General features: G+C 37.4%; 1 protein-coding gene across 1 annotated transcript in view; it reads left to right on the plus strand.

Moving 5' to 3' along the window:
- The window catches only part of TOPAZ1 (testis and ovary specific TOPAZ 1), a 117,711-nt gene that overhangs the window by 70,250 nt on the left and 26,728 nt on the right, over positions 1-20,733 (plus strand). Inside the window, exons 13-16 of the mRNA XM_088026836.1 lie at positions 7,419-7,485; positions 8,506-8,680; positions 9,384-9,484; positions 11,471-11,636. Of these exons, the coding sequence (XP_087882962.1) occupies positions 7,419-7,485; positions 8,506-8,680; positions 9,384-9,484; positions 11,471-11,636 (509 nt within the window). The remainder of the gene's footprint in view (positions 1-7,418; positions 7,486-8,505; positions 8,681-9,383; positions 9,485-11,470; positions 11,637-20,733) is intronic.

Raw genomic sequence — 20,733 nt, forward strand, 5'->3', positions numbered from 1 at the left:
ACCCAGCAGGAGAAGAGAAAGATCAGAGCAGAAATCAATGAAAGAGAAACCAAAAGAACAGTAGAACAGATCAACGAAACTAGGAGCTGGTTCTTTGAAAGAATTAACAAGATTGATAAACCCCTCCCCAGACTTATCAAAAAGAAAAGAGAAACGACCCAAATCAACAAAATCATGAATGAAAGAGGAGAGATCACAACCAACACCAAAGAAATACAAACAATTAGAAGAACATATTATGAGCAACTCTATGCCAGCAAATTAGATAACCTGGAAGAAATGGAAGCATTCCTAGAGATGTATCAACTACCAAAACTGAACCAGGAAGAAATAGAAAACCTGAACAGACCTATAACCACTAAGGAAATTGAAGCAGTCATCAAAAATCTCCCAAAAAACAAAAGCCCAGTGCCAGATGGCTTCCCAGGGGAATTCTATCAGACATTTAAAGAAGAATTAATACCTATTCTCCTGAAACTGTTCCAAAAAATAGAAATGGAAGGAAAACTTCCAAACTCATTTTATGAGGCCACCATTACCTTGACCCCAAAACCAAAGACCCCATCAAAAAGGAGAATTACAGACCAATATCCTTGATGAACATGGATCCAAAAATTCTCACCAAATTACTAGCCAATAGGATCCAACAGTACATTAAAAGGATTATTCACCATGACCAAGTGGGATTTATCCCTGGGCTGCAAGGCTGGTTCAACATCCGCAAATCAATCAACGTGATACAATACATTAACAAAAGAAAGAACAAGAATCATATGATCCTCTCCATAGATGCAGAAAAAGCATTTGACCAAGTACAGCATCCTTTCTTGATCAAAACTCTTCAGAGTATAGAGATAGAGGGTACATACCTCAATATCATAAAAGCCATCTATGAAAAACCTACAGCGAATATCATTCTCAATGGGGAAAAGCTGAGAGCTTTTCCCCTAAGGTCAGGAACGCGGCAGGGATGTCCACTATCACCACTGCTATTCAACATAGTATTAGAAGTCCTAGCCACAGCAATCAGACAACAAAAAGAAATCAAAGGCATCCAAATCGGCAAAGAGGAAGTCAAACTCTAAGTCCTTGCAGATGATATGATACTGTATGTGGAAAACCCAAAAGACTCCACCCCAAAACTGCTAGAACTCATACAGGAATTCAGTCAAGTAGCAGGATATAAAATCAATGCACAGAAATCAGTGGCATTCCTACACACCAACAACAAGACAGAAGAGAGACAAATCAAGGAGTCGATCCCATTTACAATTGCACCCAAAACCATAAGATACCTAGGAATCAATTTAACCAAAGAGGCAAAGGATCTGTACTCAGAGAACTGTAAAATACTCATGAAAGAAATTGAGGAAGACACAAAGAAATGGAAAAACGTTCCATGCTCACGGATTGGAAGAACAAATATTGTGAAGATGTCAATGCTACCTAGAGCAATCCACACATTCAGTGCAGTCCCCATCAAAATACCATCCATTTTTTTCAAAGAAGTAGAACAAATAATCCTAAAATTTGTATGGTACCAGAAGAGACCCCGAATAGCCAGAGGAATGTTGAAAAAGTAAAGCAAAGGCTGGTGGCATCACAATTCTGGACTTCCAGCTCCATTACAAAGCTGTCATCATCAAGACAGTATGGTACTGGCACAAAAGCAGACACACAGATCAATGGAACAGAATAGGGACCCCAGAAATTTGTGGAAGTGTTGAAATGGACTCTCAACTCTATGGTCAACTCATCTTTGACAAAGCAGGAAAGAATGTCCAATGGAAAAAAGACAGTCTTTCAACAAATGGTGTTGGGAAAATTGGACAGCCACATGCAGAAGAATGAAACTGGACCATTTCCTTGCACCACACACAAAAAAAGACTCCAAATGGTTGAAAGACCTAAATGCGAGACAGGAGTCCATCAGAATCCTAAAGGAGAACACAGGTAGCAACCTCTTCGACCTCAGCCGCAGCAACTTCTTCCTAGAAACATCGCCAAAGGCAAGGGAATTTCATATGTGCTTGGGTCTGTGTCTGGACTTTGTATTCCCCTGCACCCGTTCCACATTATTTTAATTATAGAGTCTATAGTAGTATGCTTTAATGTTTTCGTGGGATAATCCCCTGCAAAATTTTTCTTTTCAGTGTCTTTCTTGCTCTTCTTGCATATGTGTTTTTACCACATGAACTTCAGTATCAACTTCCTAACCTCATATAGTAGCTTGTTAGTATTTTTATTGGAATTACATTAAATCTATGAATTAACTCAGTAAGAACTAACATCTTTATAATATTGAATTGTATTAAAAAACATGAAATGTTTTTCTGTTCAAATTTATCTGTCTTTCAGGAGTGTTTTAGAATTTTCCTCCTATAAGTATTTAATCTGTTGCTATTATAAATGAGTTTTTTATATGCTGTATTTCTTTATTTTTGTATATATGAAGGGCATTTTTGTTTGTAAATTTTATATTCTGTTAATTTACTCTAAAGTCTTTATTGTTTGACTTAGTTTCATCTTTGAATCTGTGGGCGTTTCCAGTTATACTATCATATCATTTGTGAGTAGAGATTGTTTTACTTCTTCTTTACCATTGTTATGCCTGTAAGTAATTTGTTTTATCTAATTGCCTTGGCTCATACCTCTAGTACAGTATTGAATAACAATGGACGTAGTGGACATCCTTTCATGTTCCTGATCTTAGTGGAAATATCTCCTAGAATTTTCTTATTAAATACAGTCATGGCTTTAGGACTACAGTATATATATTTAAACACTTTAAGGAAGTATCTCTCAGTTCCTATATTTGTAAGTGAATTGATGTTGAATTTTATCAAAGCCTTTTTAATATCTATGGAAATAATCATGATTTTTTTCTGTTAGATTTATTAATATGGTATATAATACTGATGGATTTTTTAATATTGAAGTTACCTTATATTTGTGAAGTGAATACCACTTTGTCATGGTGTGTCATTTCTTAAGGTGGTCTTGGATTCTGTTTGTCAATATTTTTTCAATTTTGTGGTATAGTACACTTAATATAAAACTTACCATCTTAACCATTTTTAAATGTACAGTTCAGTGGTATTAAATACATTCACATTGTTGTGCTACCATCACAACCATCATCCCCATAACTCTTCAATTTGAAAAACTGATTTGCTTGTTAATATTTTACCTTGTTTTTGCATCACCATTATAAGTAATATTGTTTTACACTTTTCTTTCTCTGTTCTGCCTTTATCCAGTTTAAGTATCAATGTTATTTATACTTGATTCATGAAAGGAATTAGGAAGTTGTGCTTCCTTTTTAAGCTCTGGAATCATTTATAGAGCATTGGGACTAATTACCAAAATTGATGCCACAGTTGGCTGCTATATAGTACTCTTAGTTTGGTGGCATCCTCTTCTTTCTCCTTTTTCTTCTTTTTCTCTTTCCAGTTGCCACAGGGTGCATCTTCTTTCATTTTTGTCTTTTTTTTTTTCTTTCCCAGAAGCTATGCATTTTATAGATTGTGTTCTTTAAATCACACAAACTTTTAAGTTCCTTCTGTGTGCTTTGTGTTCTAATCTATTCAGATTCTTTTAAGCATTTTCAAACTTAGTCTTTATGGTAGTACTTTTTTTATTCTTTTTTTTAATTTAGTTTAATTTTATTATGTTAGTCACCATACAATACATCATTACTTTTTGATGTAGGGATCCACGATTCACTGTTTTCGTATGACACCCAGTGCTCCATGCAGTACATGCCCTCCTTAATACCCATCACCAGGCTAATCCATCCCCCACCCCCTCCCCTCTAAAACCCTCAGTTTGTTTCTCAGAGTCCATAGTCTCTCATGGTTCGTCTCTCCCTCCGATTCCCCCCACCTTCATTTTTCCCTTCCTTCTCCTAATGTCCTCCATGCTCTTCCTTATGTTCCACAAATAAGTGAAACCATATGATAATTGACTTTCTCTGCTTATTTCACTTAGCATAATCTCCTCCAGTCCCATCCATGTTGATGTAAAAGTTGGGTATTCATCCTTTCTGATGACTGAGACACATTCCATTGAATATATGAACCACATCTTTATCCATTCATCTGTTGAAGGGCATCTCAGCTCTTTCCACCGTTTGACTATTGCGGACATTGCTGCTATGAACATTGGCATGCATATGACCCTTCTTTTCACTACATCTGTGTCTTTGGGGTAGATACCTAGTAGTGCAATTGCTGGGTCATAGGGTAGCTCTATTTTTAATTTTTTGAGGCACCTCCACACTGTTTTCCAAAGTGGCTGTACCAACTTGCATTCCCACAAACAGTGTAAGAGGGTTCCCCTTTCTCCACAACCTCTCCAACATTTGTTGTTTCTTGCCTTCTCAATTTTTGCCATTCTGACTGGTGTAAGGTGGTATCTCAATGTGGTTTTGATTTGGATTTGCCTGATGGCTAATGATGGTGAACATTTTTTCATGTATCTGTAGCCATTTGTATGTCTTCTTTGGAGAAGTGTCTGTTCATGTCTTGTGCCCATTTTTTGAAATGATTATTTGTTTTTTGGGTGTTGAGTTTGAGAAGCTCATTATTACATCTTGGTTACTAGCCCTTTATCTGTAGTGTCATTTGCAAATATATTCTCCCATTCTGTGGGTTGCCTCTTTGTTTTCTTGACAGTTTCCTTTGCTGTTCAGAAGGTTTTTATCTTGATGAAGTCCCAAAAGTTCATTTTTGCTTTTGTTTCATTAGCCTCTGGAGATGTATCTTGAAAGAAGTTGCTGTGGCCAATGTCAAAGAGGTTACTGCCTATGCTCTCCTCTAGGATTTGGGTGGATTCCTGTCTCACATTGAGGTCTTTCATCCATTTTGAGTTTATCTTTGTGTATGGTGTTAGAGAATGGTCAAGTTTTATTCTTCTGTATATAGCTGTCCTGTTTTTCCAGCACAATTTATTGAAGAGACTGTCTTTTTTCCATTGCATATTTTTTTCTGCTTTGTCGAAGATTATTTGATCATAGAGTTGAGGGTCCATATCTAGGCTCTCTATTCTGTTCCACTGGTCTGTATGTCTGTTTTGTGCCAGTACCATGCTGTCTTGATGCTCACTGCTTTGTAATATAGCTTGAAATCAGGCAGTGTGATGCTCCCAGCTTTGTTTTTCTTTTTCAACATTTCCTTGGCGATTTGGGGTCTTTTCTGAATCCATACAAAATTTAGGATTGTTTGTTCCAGCACTTTGAAAAATGTCATTGGAATTTTGATCGGGATGGTGTTGAAGGAATAGATTGCTCTGGGTAGCATAGACATTTTAACAATGTTTATTCTTCCAATCCATAAGCATGGAATGTTTTTCCATCTTTTTGTGTCTTCTTCAATTTCTTTCATGAGTGTTTTGTAGTTCCTAGAGTATAGACTCAACCTTTTTGATTAGGTTTATTCCAGGGTTTCTTATGGTTTTTGGTGCTATTGTAAATGGAATCGTTTCTCTAATTTCTCTTTCTACAGTTGCATTGTTAGTGTATAAGGAAGCAACTGATTTCTGTGTTGATTTTGTATCCTGCCACATTACTGAATTGCTGTATGGGGTCTGGTAATTTGAGGGTGGAGTCTTTTGGATTTTCCCCATAAAGTATCATGTCATCTGCAAAGAGAGAGAGTTGGCTTCTTCTTTGCCAATTTGAATACCTCTTATTTCCTTTTGTCTTCTGATTGTTGTTGCTAGGACTTCTAGTACTATGTTGAACAATAGTAGTGGTGAGAGTGGGCATGCTTGATGTGTTCCTGTTGAGAATAAAAACACATCGGTCCAAAACCTATGGGATACTGCAAAGGTGGTCCTAAGGGGGAAATACATAGCCATCCAAGCCTCACTCAAAAAAATAGAAAAATCCCGAATTCACCAACTAACTTTACACCTTAAAGAACTAGAGAAAAAGCAACAAACAATGCCTAAGCCACGCATTAGAAGAGAAATAATTAAGATCAGAGCACAGATCAATGAATTAGAAACCAGAAACACAGTAGATCAGATCAACAAAACTAGAAGCTGGTTCTTTGAAAGAATTGATAAGGTCAATAAACCACTGACCAGACTTATCCAAAAGAAAAGAGAAAGGACCCAAATTAATAAAATTATGAATGGGGAGAGATAACAACTAACATCAAGGAAATGGAAACAATTAGAAATTATTATCAAGAACTATATGCCAATAAATTGAGCAACCCAGAAGAAATGGATGCCTTCCTGGAAACCTGTAAACTCCCAAGACTGAAACAGGAAGAAATTGACAACCTGAATAGGCCAATAACCAGCAGTGAGATTGAAGCAGTGATCAAAAACCTCCCAAAAAACAAGAGTCCAGGGCCTGATGGATTCCCTGGGGAATTCTACCACACATTCAAAGAAGAAATAATATCTGTCCTCCTGAAGCTGTTTCAAAAAACAAACAGAAGGAAAGCTTCCAGACTCATTCTATGAGGCCAGCATTACTTTGATCCCCAAACCAGGCAAAGACCCCATCAAAAAGGAGAATTTCAGACCGATATCCCTGATGAATATGGATTCCAAAATTCTCAACAAAATCCTAGCTAATAGACTCCAACAATACATTAAAAGGATCACCCACCACGACCAAGTGGGTTTTATCCCCGGGATGCGAGAGTCTTTCAACATTTGCAAATCAATTAATGTGATAGAACACATTAATAAGAGGAGGGAGAAGAACCATATGGTCTCTCAATTGATGCAGAAAAAGCATTTAACAAATACAGCATCCTTTCCTGATTAAAACTCTTCAGAGTATAGGGATAGAGGGAACATTCCCCAAGTTCATAAAATCCATCTATCAAAAAGCCACAGTGAATCTCATCCTCAATGGGGAAAATCTGAAAGTCTTTCCCTTAGGATCAGGAACATGTGGTAGTATATTTTTAATCAATGTTAGGTCCTGCCTGTTCGGTTTTCCATGGTTTTTTTTTTTTTTTTGCATTGTTTTTGTTTTGGTCTGTTTCTGCTTATCACAAATACTTGTTGGATCAGCAAGGGTAGAGTGGGAGCAGGAAAGATCAAGTGCTGGCTTTAATATTTTTTTCTCTTTTTATTCACAATCATTTTGAAGCTCTGGCACTCTCTGTCTTAAAGTTACCTTAAAGGCTTAAGGTACGGTTTCATGTGGAATTTGCTTTTTCCTTCTTGTTGCCTCTGGTTTGGGGAGGAAGTAGTGTGAAGTAGATATCTATGCATTTTCTATTTTCTTTAGCTCTTAGGAATTTTTTTTTTTTGCTCTTAGGAATTTTTATAGTATATTACTACATTCCTTTTTTTTATAGACTCTTAGGTATAAACTATGGAACAAATGAATTAGGGGCAATAGTGACTTTTGGAGGGTAAACATAATTAACCCTTTTTTATTGTTAAAGGTTACAGATGAGGCAATTTAAAAAGAACTGGAAATATGATTTAGATTCAGCCTTGAATGAAATAGAGGTATGACACTTATTTTTTTAAATGAATTGCTGGGATCTCTGAAAACCAGTAATAACAAACTTTGAATAGTGGGAAAAGTTTTTTAAATGCTGTTGTTATACAGAGAAAATGCTCAAGGAAAAGAAGTCTAGTATTTTTTAATACTTTGAAATGCAAACAATTTCTAGAGTTATGGACTATTCTAGGAATAATTGTTCAGTTTCAAAATTAATAATATTAAGGTATAATAATCTAAGGCTTATTAGCCTTTAATTCTTGTCGCTGGACAGACTCCGTGCACAAGAAGGTTGGCTTTCTTGTCATAATGCACAGATGGCTGCAGTATGTGAAATGATAGTGGAAAGCCACGGTCAGGGTGCCCTCTCCAGGCATTTGGAATATAAAAAATAGAGAACTTTCAGGATGATTTTGCTGTTTAGTTTAAGATCATTTTGTACTCATCTAGTAATTGTTGGTCTAAATTAGCATTTATATCCTGAAATAATCTTTTGTTGGTGTGGAAAACTATTTCTTTGTTTACAGTAGAAAATAATAAGATGGTAAGTTTACTGAAATTATAGTCCCTTTCATACAAGAAATGTAATGTCCAAAATGATATTTGGGCCCCAAATTATAAACGGGGCCAAATAATAGCAAAATGCAATCTCTAAAAGTAGTAAAATAATGCATTTCTGTAGAGACGGCTCAAATCATATAGCTAATCATCTGTTTTCCATAAAATCTATCTCCGCTGTCTAGTTCAGATTTGGGGGTGACATCATTAAGTACATTAGGAAAAGATTATTAAAACAAACATACATTGCCATCCAGAAATTACAGAGACTATGCTATAGTCAGAAACACAAATTGTACAATAGTAAGTTATTGATGGTGTAACAATGTCAGTAAGTTTATAAGATCTACAGAGATTGTGTTATTAATTTCTATATATCTAATGCCTACATATGCCTATTCCATAATGTTTTTATAAATGACATCTTTCTTTCTTTTTTCTTGTTTTGTCTCTAATAATTCTGATAGCATTGTAAAGAAAAAGGTGACTGGACCAAACTGGGAAATTTATACATTAACATAAAAATGGGCTGTGAAAACTTTGCAGATTTCCAGAGATTTTGTGCATGTATTGCTGAAACACTAACAAAAGACTGTAAAGAAGAGAGACCAGGTGTTCCATTTTGTCAGTTTGCTGAAACAGGTAAAATGTCACTGTTTAGGTCTATGTATTGTGTGTATTAGGGTGGTGCAGTGTTTTACCTGGAATGTAAAGCTCTTAGTATTTTCCATGTTGGGGATAAGTTAATATCACAAATTTCAGATACTTCTCCTTCTCTTTATAAGTCTTTCATCTTTTTATTATCAAGTTAGATTATAATGATATAAGGTCAAGAATTGTTTTAATACCTCATGTTTCATGTTCTTATTTGTATTTTCATTTAGATTGGTAAAACTATTGCTAGCAAATTATACTGGAGCACTTGAATTATTGAATCATTAAAGTTGTTACTACCTTCACTACTACAAGTCAACAAAATTCATATGTTTTTGAGACTTTTTTTTTTTTTGCATGAGCTCTTCACTGCTATATTTTTTATCAGAGGTCAGCAAACCTTTTCTGCAAAGGGCCAGGAATAAATATTTTAGGCTTCACATAATCACATATGATCACACAATCATATAGTTTTCTTTTCCTTTCAAACAACCCTTTAAAAATAGGGGAACCATTCTTAGCTCACAAGCTATACAAAAACAGGCCACAGGCCAGGTTTGTCCTGTAGGCTGTGGTTTGTTTGCCAACACCTGGTCTATGTTCTAGTATCAATAATTTCATATTAATTTGCCTTTGCTGCCATTTTAAATGACTTTTTCACTTTTTTCCATATTCCTACTTTGTGTTTCAGTTAGCAAAGATCCACAAAATAGTGAAGTAGATAAAACTTTGCTGGGAAGAATCGGAATCAGTGCTATGTACTTCTATCACAAGCTGTTGCAGTGGTCCAAGGTATGTCATTAAATTTTTGTTTGGGCTTGGTACAGAGAGTGTTAATTTAAAAAAATTTTTAACAGAATATAGTTAACCCTGCAAATTAGAAATTTGCTAATAATTGTTATAAGTGGCAAAATGAGTCCCAGACTAGGAAGGTAGTGTATTCGGCAAGTGTGGAAAGGCAGTAGCATGAGACTGGCTATCTGAAGAAGTATCGGAAGTATGCTAAGTATCATATTTATTTGAAGCAACTTTCAATACAGACTTTTGCTACCTCTTAAGTATTGATAACATCATAATTTTGCAGAAGTTCCAGACACTTTTTTAAGATGAACCCAGGGAACTCACAATTAACAGAACTCCTTAAAAATCACCTCCTAGAATGCTCTGGAACACTATATACCATATATCTTGATATCTGCCTTTGAGGTTTAGCTCACCATAGAAGTGGTCTAGTTCTTCTGGACCATACTGAACTACCATTCTTTAGATTTCCCTGCAGTATAGATTCAATAAAGTGAAATAAAATAGAGGACAGGAAAATCTAAAATAGGAAGGACGTGCTGAGGGATGAATGGAGCAGTTGAGAGTGTGGTCAGTACTGAATCAGCTATTACAATGTATCTTTTGTTATTTCCTTCTTATAAAAAGGTTATTTCATAACTGAATATGTTCAATAACATTTAAGTACATGGTCAGTCATACATATACAAATTCATGGATTTTTTTTTTTTTACTAAAAAAAAAAAACAACAGCAATGGAATCCTTGTACATAAGGTCTCCAGTCTCCAAGGTCTTCAAGAGGTTAGCATTCACTGTGCAGTAGGCCTGGGATGGGCAGAATATGCCTTGTCCCTGATCTCACAGTCTAGCTTAAGGTTCATCATAGCATTAATTTCTTGGATATTTAATGCTTGAGAAATTGAGGACTACATAAACTATTTTTGACAAAGATTGATTTTGCTGAAATTTTAGGGTATATTTTAATTTTATTTGTTGTGATTATTTCTTAAGAGGCTGGTGAGTTTGTGCCTATATTGTAATTTAAAATTTTTGCTATCTTATTTGGAATGAATATTTTATTTTACTTAGTATGATTTTTTTTAGTGAAACCTATTCCTTTTGAACACAAAAGTAAAACCACTGAAATTAAGCTAGAGCTATCTCCTTAAAAATGCATTCATTTCTGTAATCAACTTAAAAGTACCTTGACATCACAATATGCATCTGACTCAAATAGTATAGAATATAATATAAAACCACAAACTAAGGGCCCAGTCTGACCCACAGCCTGTTTTTGTACATCTCAAGAGCTGAGAATGTTTTTTATATTTTTAAAGAGCTAGAAAATAAAAACAGCAACAACCAAAAAGAATGTGCAGCTGACCAAATGTGGCCTGTAGAGCCTAAGTGTTTACTATCTGGCTAATCATAGAAAAGGTTTGCTGACCCCTTATATAAAATAATACTATATATGTCTAATTTCTGATGTCCAAACTGGAGAGAATCTTTATGTAGACTATGTGAAATAATTAGTCTGTTGAATCAAAAAAACAATTTTCAGCCAGCAGTTTTATTCTTTTCTTTTCCCCACTATCATTATGGAAATTTGACAAAACATTATCTTGATTTTCACTGTCTCTCCCTCTTGGCTCCTAGGGTAATCAACAGAAGTACCAAAATGTATAGTTAGTAGTTTTCCACATTAGGGCAAGAAATCCTTTTTCCAAATGAAATCTTTAGGGGAAGCACAAGTATAAAAACACTTGAAAAGGTGGGTCAGCAGGGTGAGGGTTAATATGAGGCAAAGCCCTGCTTCCTCCCCTTCCCTGTCTGTCTCTGTGGCTAAGCAGGAGGGAGCTTAAGGAAAGAGTCTTTTGAGAACCATCTGTCTAGAAGGATGATTCAAATTGGGTAATTGACTTCTGTATAATTACTGATGTTATTTATATCTCTGTGATACTCTGAATGATAATTAGTGTTCTTTATTTTTACTCTAGGGAAGGAAAGTCTTAGATAAACTATATGAATTAAAAATACATTTTACAAGTTTAAAGGGATTTACAGGGCCCGAGAAGCTAGCACCAAGATGTCAAATTGTGAATATTGCAGCAGAAATTTTTCTAAAAAGTGGAAGCCTAGATGGTGCCATTTGGGTATTGAGGGGTAAGTTATGATATATGCAAGCATAACATAACATAACTTGTTGTTATAAATTCTTGTGCAATTACCTTACATTGATGTTGAATTGTGGGTGGTAATTTGGCCTAGTAAACCTTAGTGATCATGTAGGTAGGTAGGTGGTTATTGTGTAAAATGGAAGGAGAAAGTTAACCTCATTTTTTTTTTTTTAAGATTTTATTTATTTAAGAGACAGCGAGAGAAAGCACGATCTGGGGGCAGGGGCAGTGGGGACAGGAAGAAGCAGAGCAGGGAGCCAGATGCGGGACTTGATCCCAGGACCCTGGGATCACTACCTGAGCCAAAGGCAGACGCTTAACCAACTGAGCCACCCAGGCACCCAAAAGTTAACCTTACTTTAAAGAAAAAATTGTATGACCTTTTATTGAAAAGCTAGTTCTTACTTTGGCCTAGGGACCATACAAAAATGCTTTACCTGGATTATCTCAGTTCAGCTTCATAGAAACCCTCTGAGTTTAGAATTAGTACGACCCCCCCTTTTTTTTTTTGATAAAAAACGTCACAGACATCAAGCAACTTGCCAAAAATGACGTAACAAGTAAGATGTAGAGGCTAGATTCAAACCCAGACAGTCCAGCTTCAGAGCCCAGACATCAGTTGCTATCTGAGATAGGGAAATCCCTATTGTAATCTGCATAAACTCTTATCTTTGTATATACAGTCAAACATGACTTCAAACCAAGACAAGTAAAGCTTCCTTCCCTAGTAAGTCAATCCATCTAGCAGAAATTACAATGAAATTAAGTCAGCAGAAGCACCTAAGATTAGTTTGCTATGAGGTAAATAAAAATTTAGAGAGCACGCTGGTAACACAGCATGCTATCTACTGGTAGCTCTGGCTACTTGAACCATCAGGCAGAGTTTATTTGATAAAATGGGATAACAACAGAGAAACCTCAAGAATCTCTGGGTTTCTACATCAAAAACTAATGATGTAATGTATGGTGATTAACATAACAATAAAAAATAAAAAGAATCTCTGGGTTTAGGTGGGAAGACGGAATATACACACAAGTAAAGCAAATAGATAACCTTTACACTGACACACAAACACACATACCAGCACACATACATGTTCATATACATATGAATATATAATTAACATATATTATTTATATGGAATCATTACATATATATAATACTTTGTTCAGGGCTGAGAGTATAGGGAATGCAGAGGTTGTGAATGGACTTCAGGATCAAAAACTTCGAAAAGTTTTTCTTCAACTTAACAAACATAGCCAGTGAAGTTTACTAGGTGGAGAAGAGTAACCAAAATACAAAAATAGAAATTAGCTAAATGTAAGCCAGGCTTTCTTTGTTAGAAAGAAGAGATGTGGCAAGAAATGGAAAGGTTAAAATAGTTGATAAAAATGAGCTTGAGGCACCTTGTGACAGGAAACTTCAGCCTAAAATTTCTGGCAAAACTAGTCTTTCTCAAACTAGAGCCTAAAGGAGATTATGGGAGGGTATGGGATGGTCTATGGAGACTTTAAATTTTTACAATTTCAGTGTTATCTTTAAAAATTGTATAAGTTAAAAACACAGGATTCTCTTTTGCAGGGACCATTTCAATTGAAAGTCACTTTCATAAATAAAAATTTACTTCTTCAAAAGAAGGGCCCACAGAAGTATGCTTACTTCTTCCCAGAATTTTTTTTTCTTTTTTGGTGTTTCAAAATCAGGGTTTTTGTTTGTTTGTTTGTTTTGCTTTTTTAAAATTTTTTTATTATATTCAATTAGCCAACATATAATACATCACTAGTTTTTGATGTAGTGTTCAATGATCCATTAGTTGCATATAACACCCAGTGTTCATCACCACACGTGCCCTCTTTAATAATAGCCATCACCCAGTTACCCCATCCTCCCACCCCCCTCCCTTCTGTAACCCTCAGTTTGGCTCCCGGATTCCAGAGTCTCTCATGCTTTGTCTCCCTCTCTGATTTCTTTCCAGTTTTCCCTCCCTTCCCCTGTGGTCCTCCACATGATTCCTTACGTTCCACATATGAGTGAAACCATATCCTAATTTTCCTTCTCTGATTAACTTAATTTCACTTAACATAATCCTGTCCAGTTCCATCCATGTCAGTGCAAATGGTAGGTATTCATCCTTTCTGATGGCTGAGTAATATTCCATTGTATGTATATACCACCTCTATTCATCTGTTGAAGGACATCTCGGCTCCTTCCACAGTTTGGCTATTGTGGACATTGCTGCTATAAACACTGGGGTGAATATGCCCCTTCTTTTAACTACATCTGTATCTTTGGGGTAAATACCTAGTAGTGCAATTGCTGGATCTTAGGGTAGCTCTGTTTTTAATGTTTTGAGGAAGCTCCTGTTTCCCAGAATGGCTATACCAACTTGCATTCCCACCAACAGTGTAAGAGGGTTACCCTTTCTCCACATCCTCACCAACATTTGGGTTTCCTGTTTTGTTATTTTTTGTCATTCTGACTGGTATAAGGTGGTATCTCATTGTGGTTTTGATATGTATTTCCCAGATAGCTAGTGAGGTTGAACATTTTTACATGTGCCTGTTAACTATTTGTATGTCTTCTTTGGAGAAGTGTCCATTCATGTCTTCTGCCCATTTCTTGACTGGATTATTTGTTTTTTGGGTGTTGAGTTTGAGAAGTTCTTTATAGATCTGGGATACCAGCCCTTTATCCATAATTTCAATTGCAAATATCTTCTCCCATTCCATGGGTTGCCTCTTTGTTTTGTTGACTGTTTCCTTTGCTGTGCAGAAACTTTTTATCTTGATGAAGTCCCAAAAGTTCATGTTCACTTTTGTTTCCCTTGCCTTTAGAGGCATGTCTTGAAAGAAGTTGCTGTGGCTGATGTCAAAGAGGTTACTGCCTATGTTCTCCTCTAGGATTTGGATGGATTCCTCTCTCACATTGAGATTTTTCATCCATTCTGAGTTTATCTTTGTGTGTGGTGTAAGAGAATGGTCCAGTTTCATTCTTCTGCATGCAGCTCTCCAATTTTCCCAGCACCATTTGTTGAAGAAACGGTCTTTTTTCCATTGGATATTTTTTCCTGCTTTGTTGAAGATTAGTTGACGATAGAGTTGAGCGTCCATTTCTGGGGTCTCTGTTCTGTTCCATTGATCTATGTGTCTGTTTTTGTGCCAATACCATGCTGTCTTGATGATCGCAGCTTTGTAATATAGCTTGAAGTCAGGCATTGTGATGCCCCAGCTTTGGCTTTCTTTTTCAAGGATCCCCTGGCGATTTCAGGTCTTTTCTGGTTCCATACAAATTTTAGGATTGTTTGTCCCAGCTCTGTGAAAAATGTCGATGGTATTTTGATAGGGATCGCATTGAAAGTGAAGATTGCTTTGGGCAGCATAGATATTTTCACAATGTTTATTCTTCCAATCCATGAGCATGGAATGTTTTTCCATCTCTTTGTGTCTTCCTCAGTTTCTTTCATAAGTGTTCTGTAGTTTCTAGAGTGTAGATCCTTTACCTCTTTGGTTAGGTTTATTCTTAGGTATCTTATGGGCTTTGGTGCTATTGTAAGTGGAATCGATTCCTTAATTCCTCTTTCTTCAGTCACATTGTGTGTATAGAAAAGCCACTGATTTCTGTGCGTTGATTTTGTATCCTGCTATGTTGCTGAATTGCTGCATGAGTTCTAGTAATTTGGCAGTGGAGTCTTTTGGGTTTTCCACATAAAGTATCATGTCATCTGCAAAGAGAGAGAGTTTGACTTCTTCTTTGCCCATTTGAATGCCTTTTACTTCTTTTTGTTGTCTGACTGTTGAGGCTAGGACTTCTAGTACTATGTTGAACAAAGTGGTGAGAGTGGGCATCCCTGTTGTGTTCCTGACCTTAAGGGAAAAGCTCTGTTTTCCCCATTGAGAATGGTATTTGCTGTGGGCTTTTGTAAATGGCTTTTATGATATTGAGGTACATTCCCTCTGTCCCTATACTTTGAAGAGTTTTAATCAGGAGAGGACGCTGTATTTTGTCAAATGCTTTTTCTGCATCAATTCAGTGGGTCATATGGGTCTTTGTTTGGTTTGGGGATCAGGGTAGTTCTGGCCTTATAGAATGAGTTTGGAAGTTTTCCTTCCATTTCAATTTTTTGGAACAGCTTCAGTAGAATAGGTATGATTTCTTCTTTCAGTGTTTGGTAGAATTCCCCTGGGAAGCCTTCTGGCCCTGGACTCTTGTTTTCTGGGAGGTTTTTGATTACTGCTTCAGTTTCCTTGCTGGTATGTTCAGATTGTCTATTTCTTCCTGTTTCAGTCTTGGTAGTTTATAAATGTCCAGAAATGCATCCATTTCTTCCAGATTACCTAGTTTGTTGGCAATATAGCTGCTGGTAATAAGTTCTAATTGTCTCTATTTCTTTGGTATTGGTCGCGATTTCTCCCCTTTCGTTCATGGTTTTATTAATTTGGGTCCTTTCTCTTTTCTTTTGCAAAAGTCTAGCCAGACTTTTATCGATCTTATTAATTCTTTCAAAGAACTAGCTTCTAGTTCTGTTGATCTGTTTTGTTCTTCTAGTTTCTGTTTCATTGAATTCTGCTCTAATCTTTATTATTTCTCTTCTCCTGCTTGGTTTAGGCTTTATTTGCTGTTCTTTCTCCAGATCCTTTAGGTGTAAGGTTAGCTTGTGCATTTGGAATTTTTCTAATTTTTAGAGAGGGGCTTGGATGACTATGTACTTCCCTCTAAGGACTGCTTTTGCAGTATCCCACAGGTTCTGAACCAATGTCTTTTCATTTTCTTGGTTTGCATGAATTGTTTAAGTTCCTCTTTAATTTCCTGATTGACCCATTCATTCTTTAGCAGGATGCTTTTTTTTTTTTTTTAAGATTTTATTTATTTACTTGACAGAGAGAGGCACAGCGAGAGAGGGAACACAGGCAGGGGGAGTGGGAGAGGGAGAAGCAGGCCTCCTGCTGAGCAGGGAGCCCAATGTGGGGCTCCATCCCAGGACCCTGGGATCATGACCTAAACTGAAGGCAGACGCTCAAGGACTGAGCCATCCAGGCACCCCGGCAGGATGCTTTTTAACCTCCGAGTGTTTGCGTTCCTTCCTAATTTTTCTTTGTGCTTGAGTTCCGATTTCAATGCATTGTGGTCTGAAAATATTCAGGAAATAATCTCAGTCTTTTGGTGTCAGTTGAGACCTGATTTGTGACTCAGTTTGTGATCTCTTCTGGAGAAAGTTCCATGTGCACTGGAGAAGAATGAGTATTCTGTTGTTTTAGGATGGAATGTTCTGTATATATCTATGAAGCCCGTCTGGTCCAAGGTGTCCTTCAAAGCTCTTGTTTCTTTTTTGATCTTCTGCTTAAATGATCTGTCTGTTGCTGTGAGTGGAGTGTTGAAGTCTCCTACTATTAATGTATTATTATCAATATGATTCTTTATTTGGTTTAATAGTTGGTTTATGTAGTTGGCTGCTTACATGTTGGGGGCATGGGTATTTACAATTGTTAGATTTTCTTGTTGGATAGACCCTTTAAGTATGATATAGTGTCCCTCTACATCTCTTTGGTTTAAAATCTAATTTGTTAGGGGGTGCCTGAGTGGCTCAGCCATTAAGCGTCTGCCTTTGGCTTGGGTCCTGATCCTGGGGTCCTGAGATCGAGTCCCTCATCAGGCTCCCTGCTTAGTGGGAAGCCTGCTTCTCCCTCTCCCACTCCCCCTGCTCGTGTTCCCTCTCTCGCTGTGTCTCTCTCTGTCAGATAAATAAATAAAATCTTTAAAAAAATAAATAAGAAATAAAATCTAATTTGTTTGGTATGAGAATTGCTACCCCAGCTTCTTTTTGAGGTCTGTTGGCATGATAAATGGTTCTCCACCCCTTCACTGTCAATCTGGCGGTATCTTTAGGTTCAAAATGAGTCTCATAGAGACAGCATATGGATGGGTCCTGCTTTTTTATCCAGTCTGAAACCCTGTGCCATTTTATGGGAGCATTCAGCCCATTCATTGAGAGTAACTATTGAAAGATATGAATTTAGTGCCATCATATTGCCTGTTTCTATAGAGTCCCTGTTTCTATAGATTGTCCCTGTAAATTCCTGATCTATATTACTCTTAGGTTCTTTCTTCTTTTATTTTTTTTAAAGATTTTATTTATTTATTCATGAAAGACAGAGAGAGAGAGAGAGAGAGAGAGAGAGGCAGAGGGAGAAGCAGGCTCCCAAGGAGCAGGGAGCCCGACACGGGACTCGATCCCAGGACCCTGGGATCACGACCTGAGCCGAAGGCAGACGCTTAACCATCTGAGCCACCCAGGCGCCCTCTTTCTTCTTTTATAGAATCCCCTTTAATATTTCTTGCAGGGCTGGCTTGGTGGTCACATATTCTTTCAGTTTCTGCCAGTCCTGTCAGCTCTTCCTTTCTTCTTCCTTTCTGAATGACAGCCTTTCAGGATAAAGTATTCTGGGCTGCATGTTCTTCTCATTTAGTACCCTGCATATGTCTTGCCAGCGCTTTCTGGCTTTCCAGGTCTCTGTGGACAGGTCTGACGTTATTCTGATGTTCCTTCCTCCGTACTAAGGAATCTCTTCCCCCTAGCTACTCTCAGGGTAGCTTCCTTGGCTCTAAGATTTGCAAGCTTCACTATTATATGTTGGGGTGTTGATCTATTTTTATTGATTTGGGGAGGGGTCCTCACTGTCTCTTGGACGCGAATGCTTGTTTCCTTCCCCAGATTAGGGAAGTTCTCAGCTATGATTTGCTCAAATATACCTTCCTGTACACTCTCTCCATTCCCTCAGGAATCCCAATAATTCTGACATTGGAGCATTTCATGGCATCATGGATCTAAGTCTGTTCTCATGGGTTACCAGCTGCCTATCCCTATGTTCTTCAGCTTCCTTGCTTTATATCAGCTTATCTTCTAGATCACTAATTCGTTCTTCTGCCTCATTTACCCTGGCTGTTAAGAGTATCCAGTTTAGACTGTATCTCATTCATAACATTTTTTAATTTCAGCCTGATTAGATTCATTTCTGCCCTTAGAGAGTCTATATTGTCACTAATGCTTTTCTCAAGCCTAACTATTGACTTCATGATTGCTACCCTGAAGTTTATCTCTGATGTCTTGCTTATATCCATAGCCATTAGATCTGTGGCAGAGGACATTATCTCTGGTTCTTTTCTTTATTGGGAGTTCCTCCTCCTAGTCATTCTGTTGAGGGATGGTTGAGGGAATGTCCAGAGTCCAAAATACCAACCACTACATAAGCAAAATGCACCTTAGAAGAAATCTGAAGTGGTCGGAAACTACCACAGAGACGCCACCAAAGCCAAGATGATCCAAAACAATAAAGAAAGAAAGAAAAGAGAAAAAAAAATGAGTGGGTGGGGAGTGAGGAGGATGATTATAATCTCTCAGGGTGGACACAGCAGGGTGATCTGCCCGTTCCTGCTTGATTTTCAGTCTGTGTGTTAGAAGACACTATATCCCAAAATTGCAAAGAGATCAGAAATTATGTATATATCAAGATAAAATTGAATAGAATGAAAAATAGTTTAGTATGGGGCATAAATCTATAAAAACGTGAAAAAAAGTGTCTTAAAAACATAGGTTGTGAAATAAGAATCTATTTGAAATAAGAACAGGGTTAAAAAAAAAGAGGAAGAAGAAAGAAGAAGGAGAAGGGGGAGGGGGAGAGGAGGAGAGGAGAAGAGGAGAGAAGAAAGAAGAAGAAGAAGAAAGTAATACCCAATGCTCCATTCAGTACCTGCCCTCTACCCATCACCAGGCTAACCCATCCCCCCACCCCCTCCCTTCTAGAACCCTCAGTTTGTTTCTCAGAGTCCATAGTTTCTCAGGTTCATCTCCCCCTCCAATTACCCCCCTTCATTTATCCCTTCCTGCTATCTTTTTTATTTTTTAACATATAATGTATTATTTGTTTCAAAGGTACAGGTCTGTGATTTAACAGTCTTACACAATTCACTGCGCTCACCATAGCACATTCCCTCCCCAATGTCTATCACCCAGCCACGCCATCCCTCCCACCCCCACCACTCCAGCAACCCTCAGTTTGTTTCCTGAGATTAGGGAATTCCTTATATCAGTGAGATCCTATGATACATGTCTTTCTCTGATTGACTTATTTCGCTCAGCATAATACCCTCCATTTCCATCCACCTCATCGCAAATGGCAAGATTTCATTTTTTTGATGGCTGCATAATATTCCATTGTGTGTGTGTGTGTGTGTGTGTGTGTGTGTGTGTGTGTGTGTGTGTGTGTGTGTGTATACACCCCATTTTCATTATCCATTCGTCTGTCGATTGACATCATAGCTCTTTCCATTGTTTGGCTATTGTGGACATTGCTGCTATAAACATTGGGGTGCACGTACCCCTTTCGATCACTACATTTGTACCTTTAGAGTAAATACTAGGAGTGCAATTGCTGGGTCTTGTGGTAGCTCTATTTTCCACTTTTTGAGGAACTTCCATACTGTTTTCCAGAGTGGCTGCACCAACTTGCATTCCCACCAGCAGTGTAGGAGGGTTCCCCTTGCTCTGCATCCCCGCAACATCTGTCGTTTCCCGACTTGTTGATTTTAGCCATTCTGACTGGTGTGAGGTGGTATCTCATTGAGGTTTCGATTTGGATTTCCCTGATGTCGAGCGATATTGAGCACTTTTTAATGTGTTTGTTGGCCATTTGGATGTCTTCTTTGGAAAAATGTCTGTTCATGTCTTCTGCCCATTTCTTGATTGGATCATTTGTTCTTTGGGTGTTCAGTCTGATAAGTTCTTTATACATTTTGGATACTAGCCCTTTATCTGATATGTCATTTCCAAATATCTTCTCCCATTCTGTCAGTTGTCATTTGGTTTTGTTGACTATTTCTTTTGCTGTGCAAAAGCTTTTTATCTTGGTGAAGTCCCAATAGTTCATTTTTGCCCTTGCTTCCCTTGCCTTTGGCAATGTTTCTAGGAAGAAGTTGCTGCAGCTGAGGTCAAAGAGGTTGCTCCCTGTGTTCTCCTTTAGGATTTTGATGGACTCCTGTCTTGAGGACAGGAGTTGAGGTCTTTCAACCATTTTGAGTCTATTTTTGT

The sequence above is a fragment of the Eumetopias jubatus genome, unplaced genomic scaffold (assembly GCF_037043125.1).
Source record: "Eumetopias jubatus isolate StellerSeaLion01/CBP00866 unplaced genomic scaffold, mEumJub1_p1.0 scaffold_1, whole genome shotgun sequence".
NCBI classification, from domain to species: domain Eukaryota; kingdom Metazoa; phylum Chordata; class Mammalia; order Carnivora; family Otariidae; genus Eumetopias; species Eumetopias jubatus.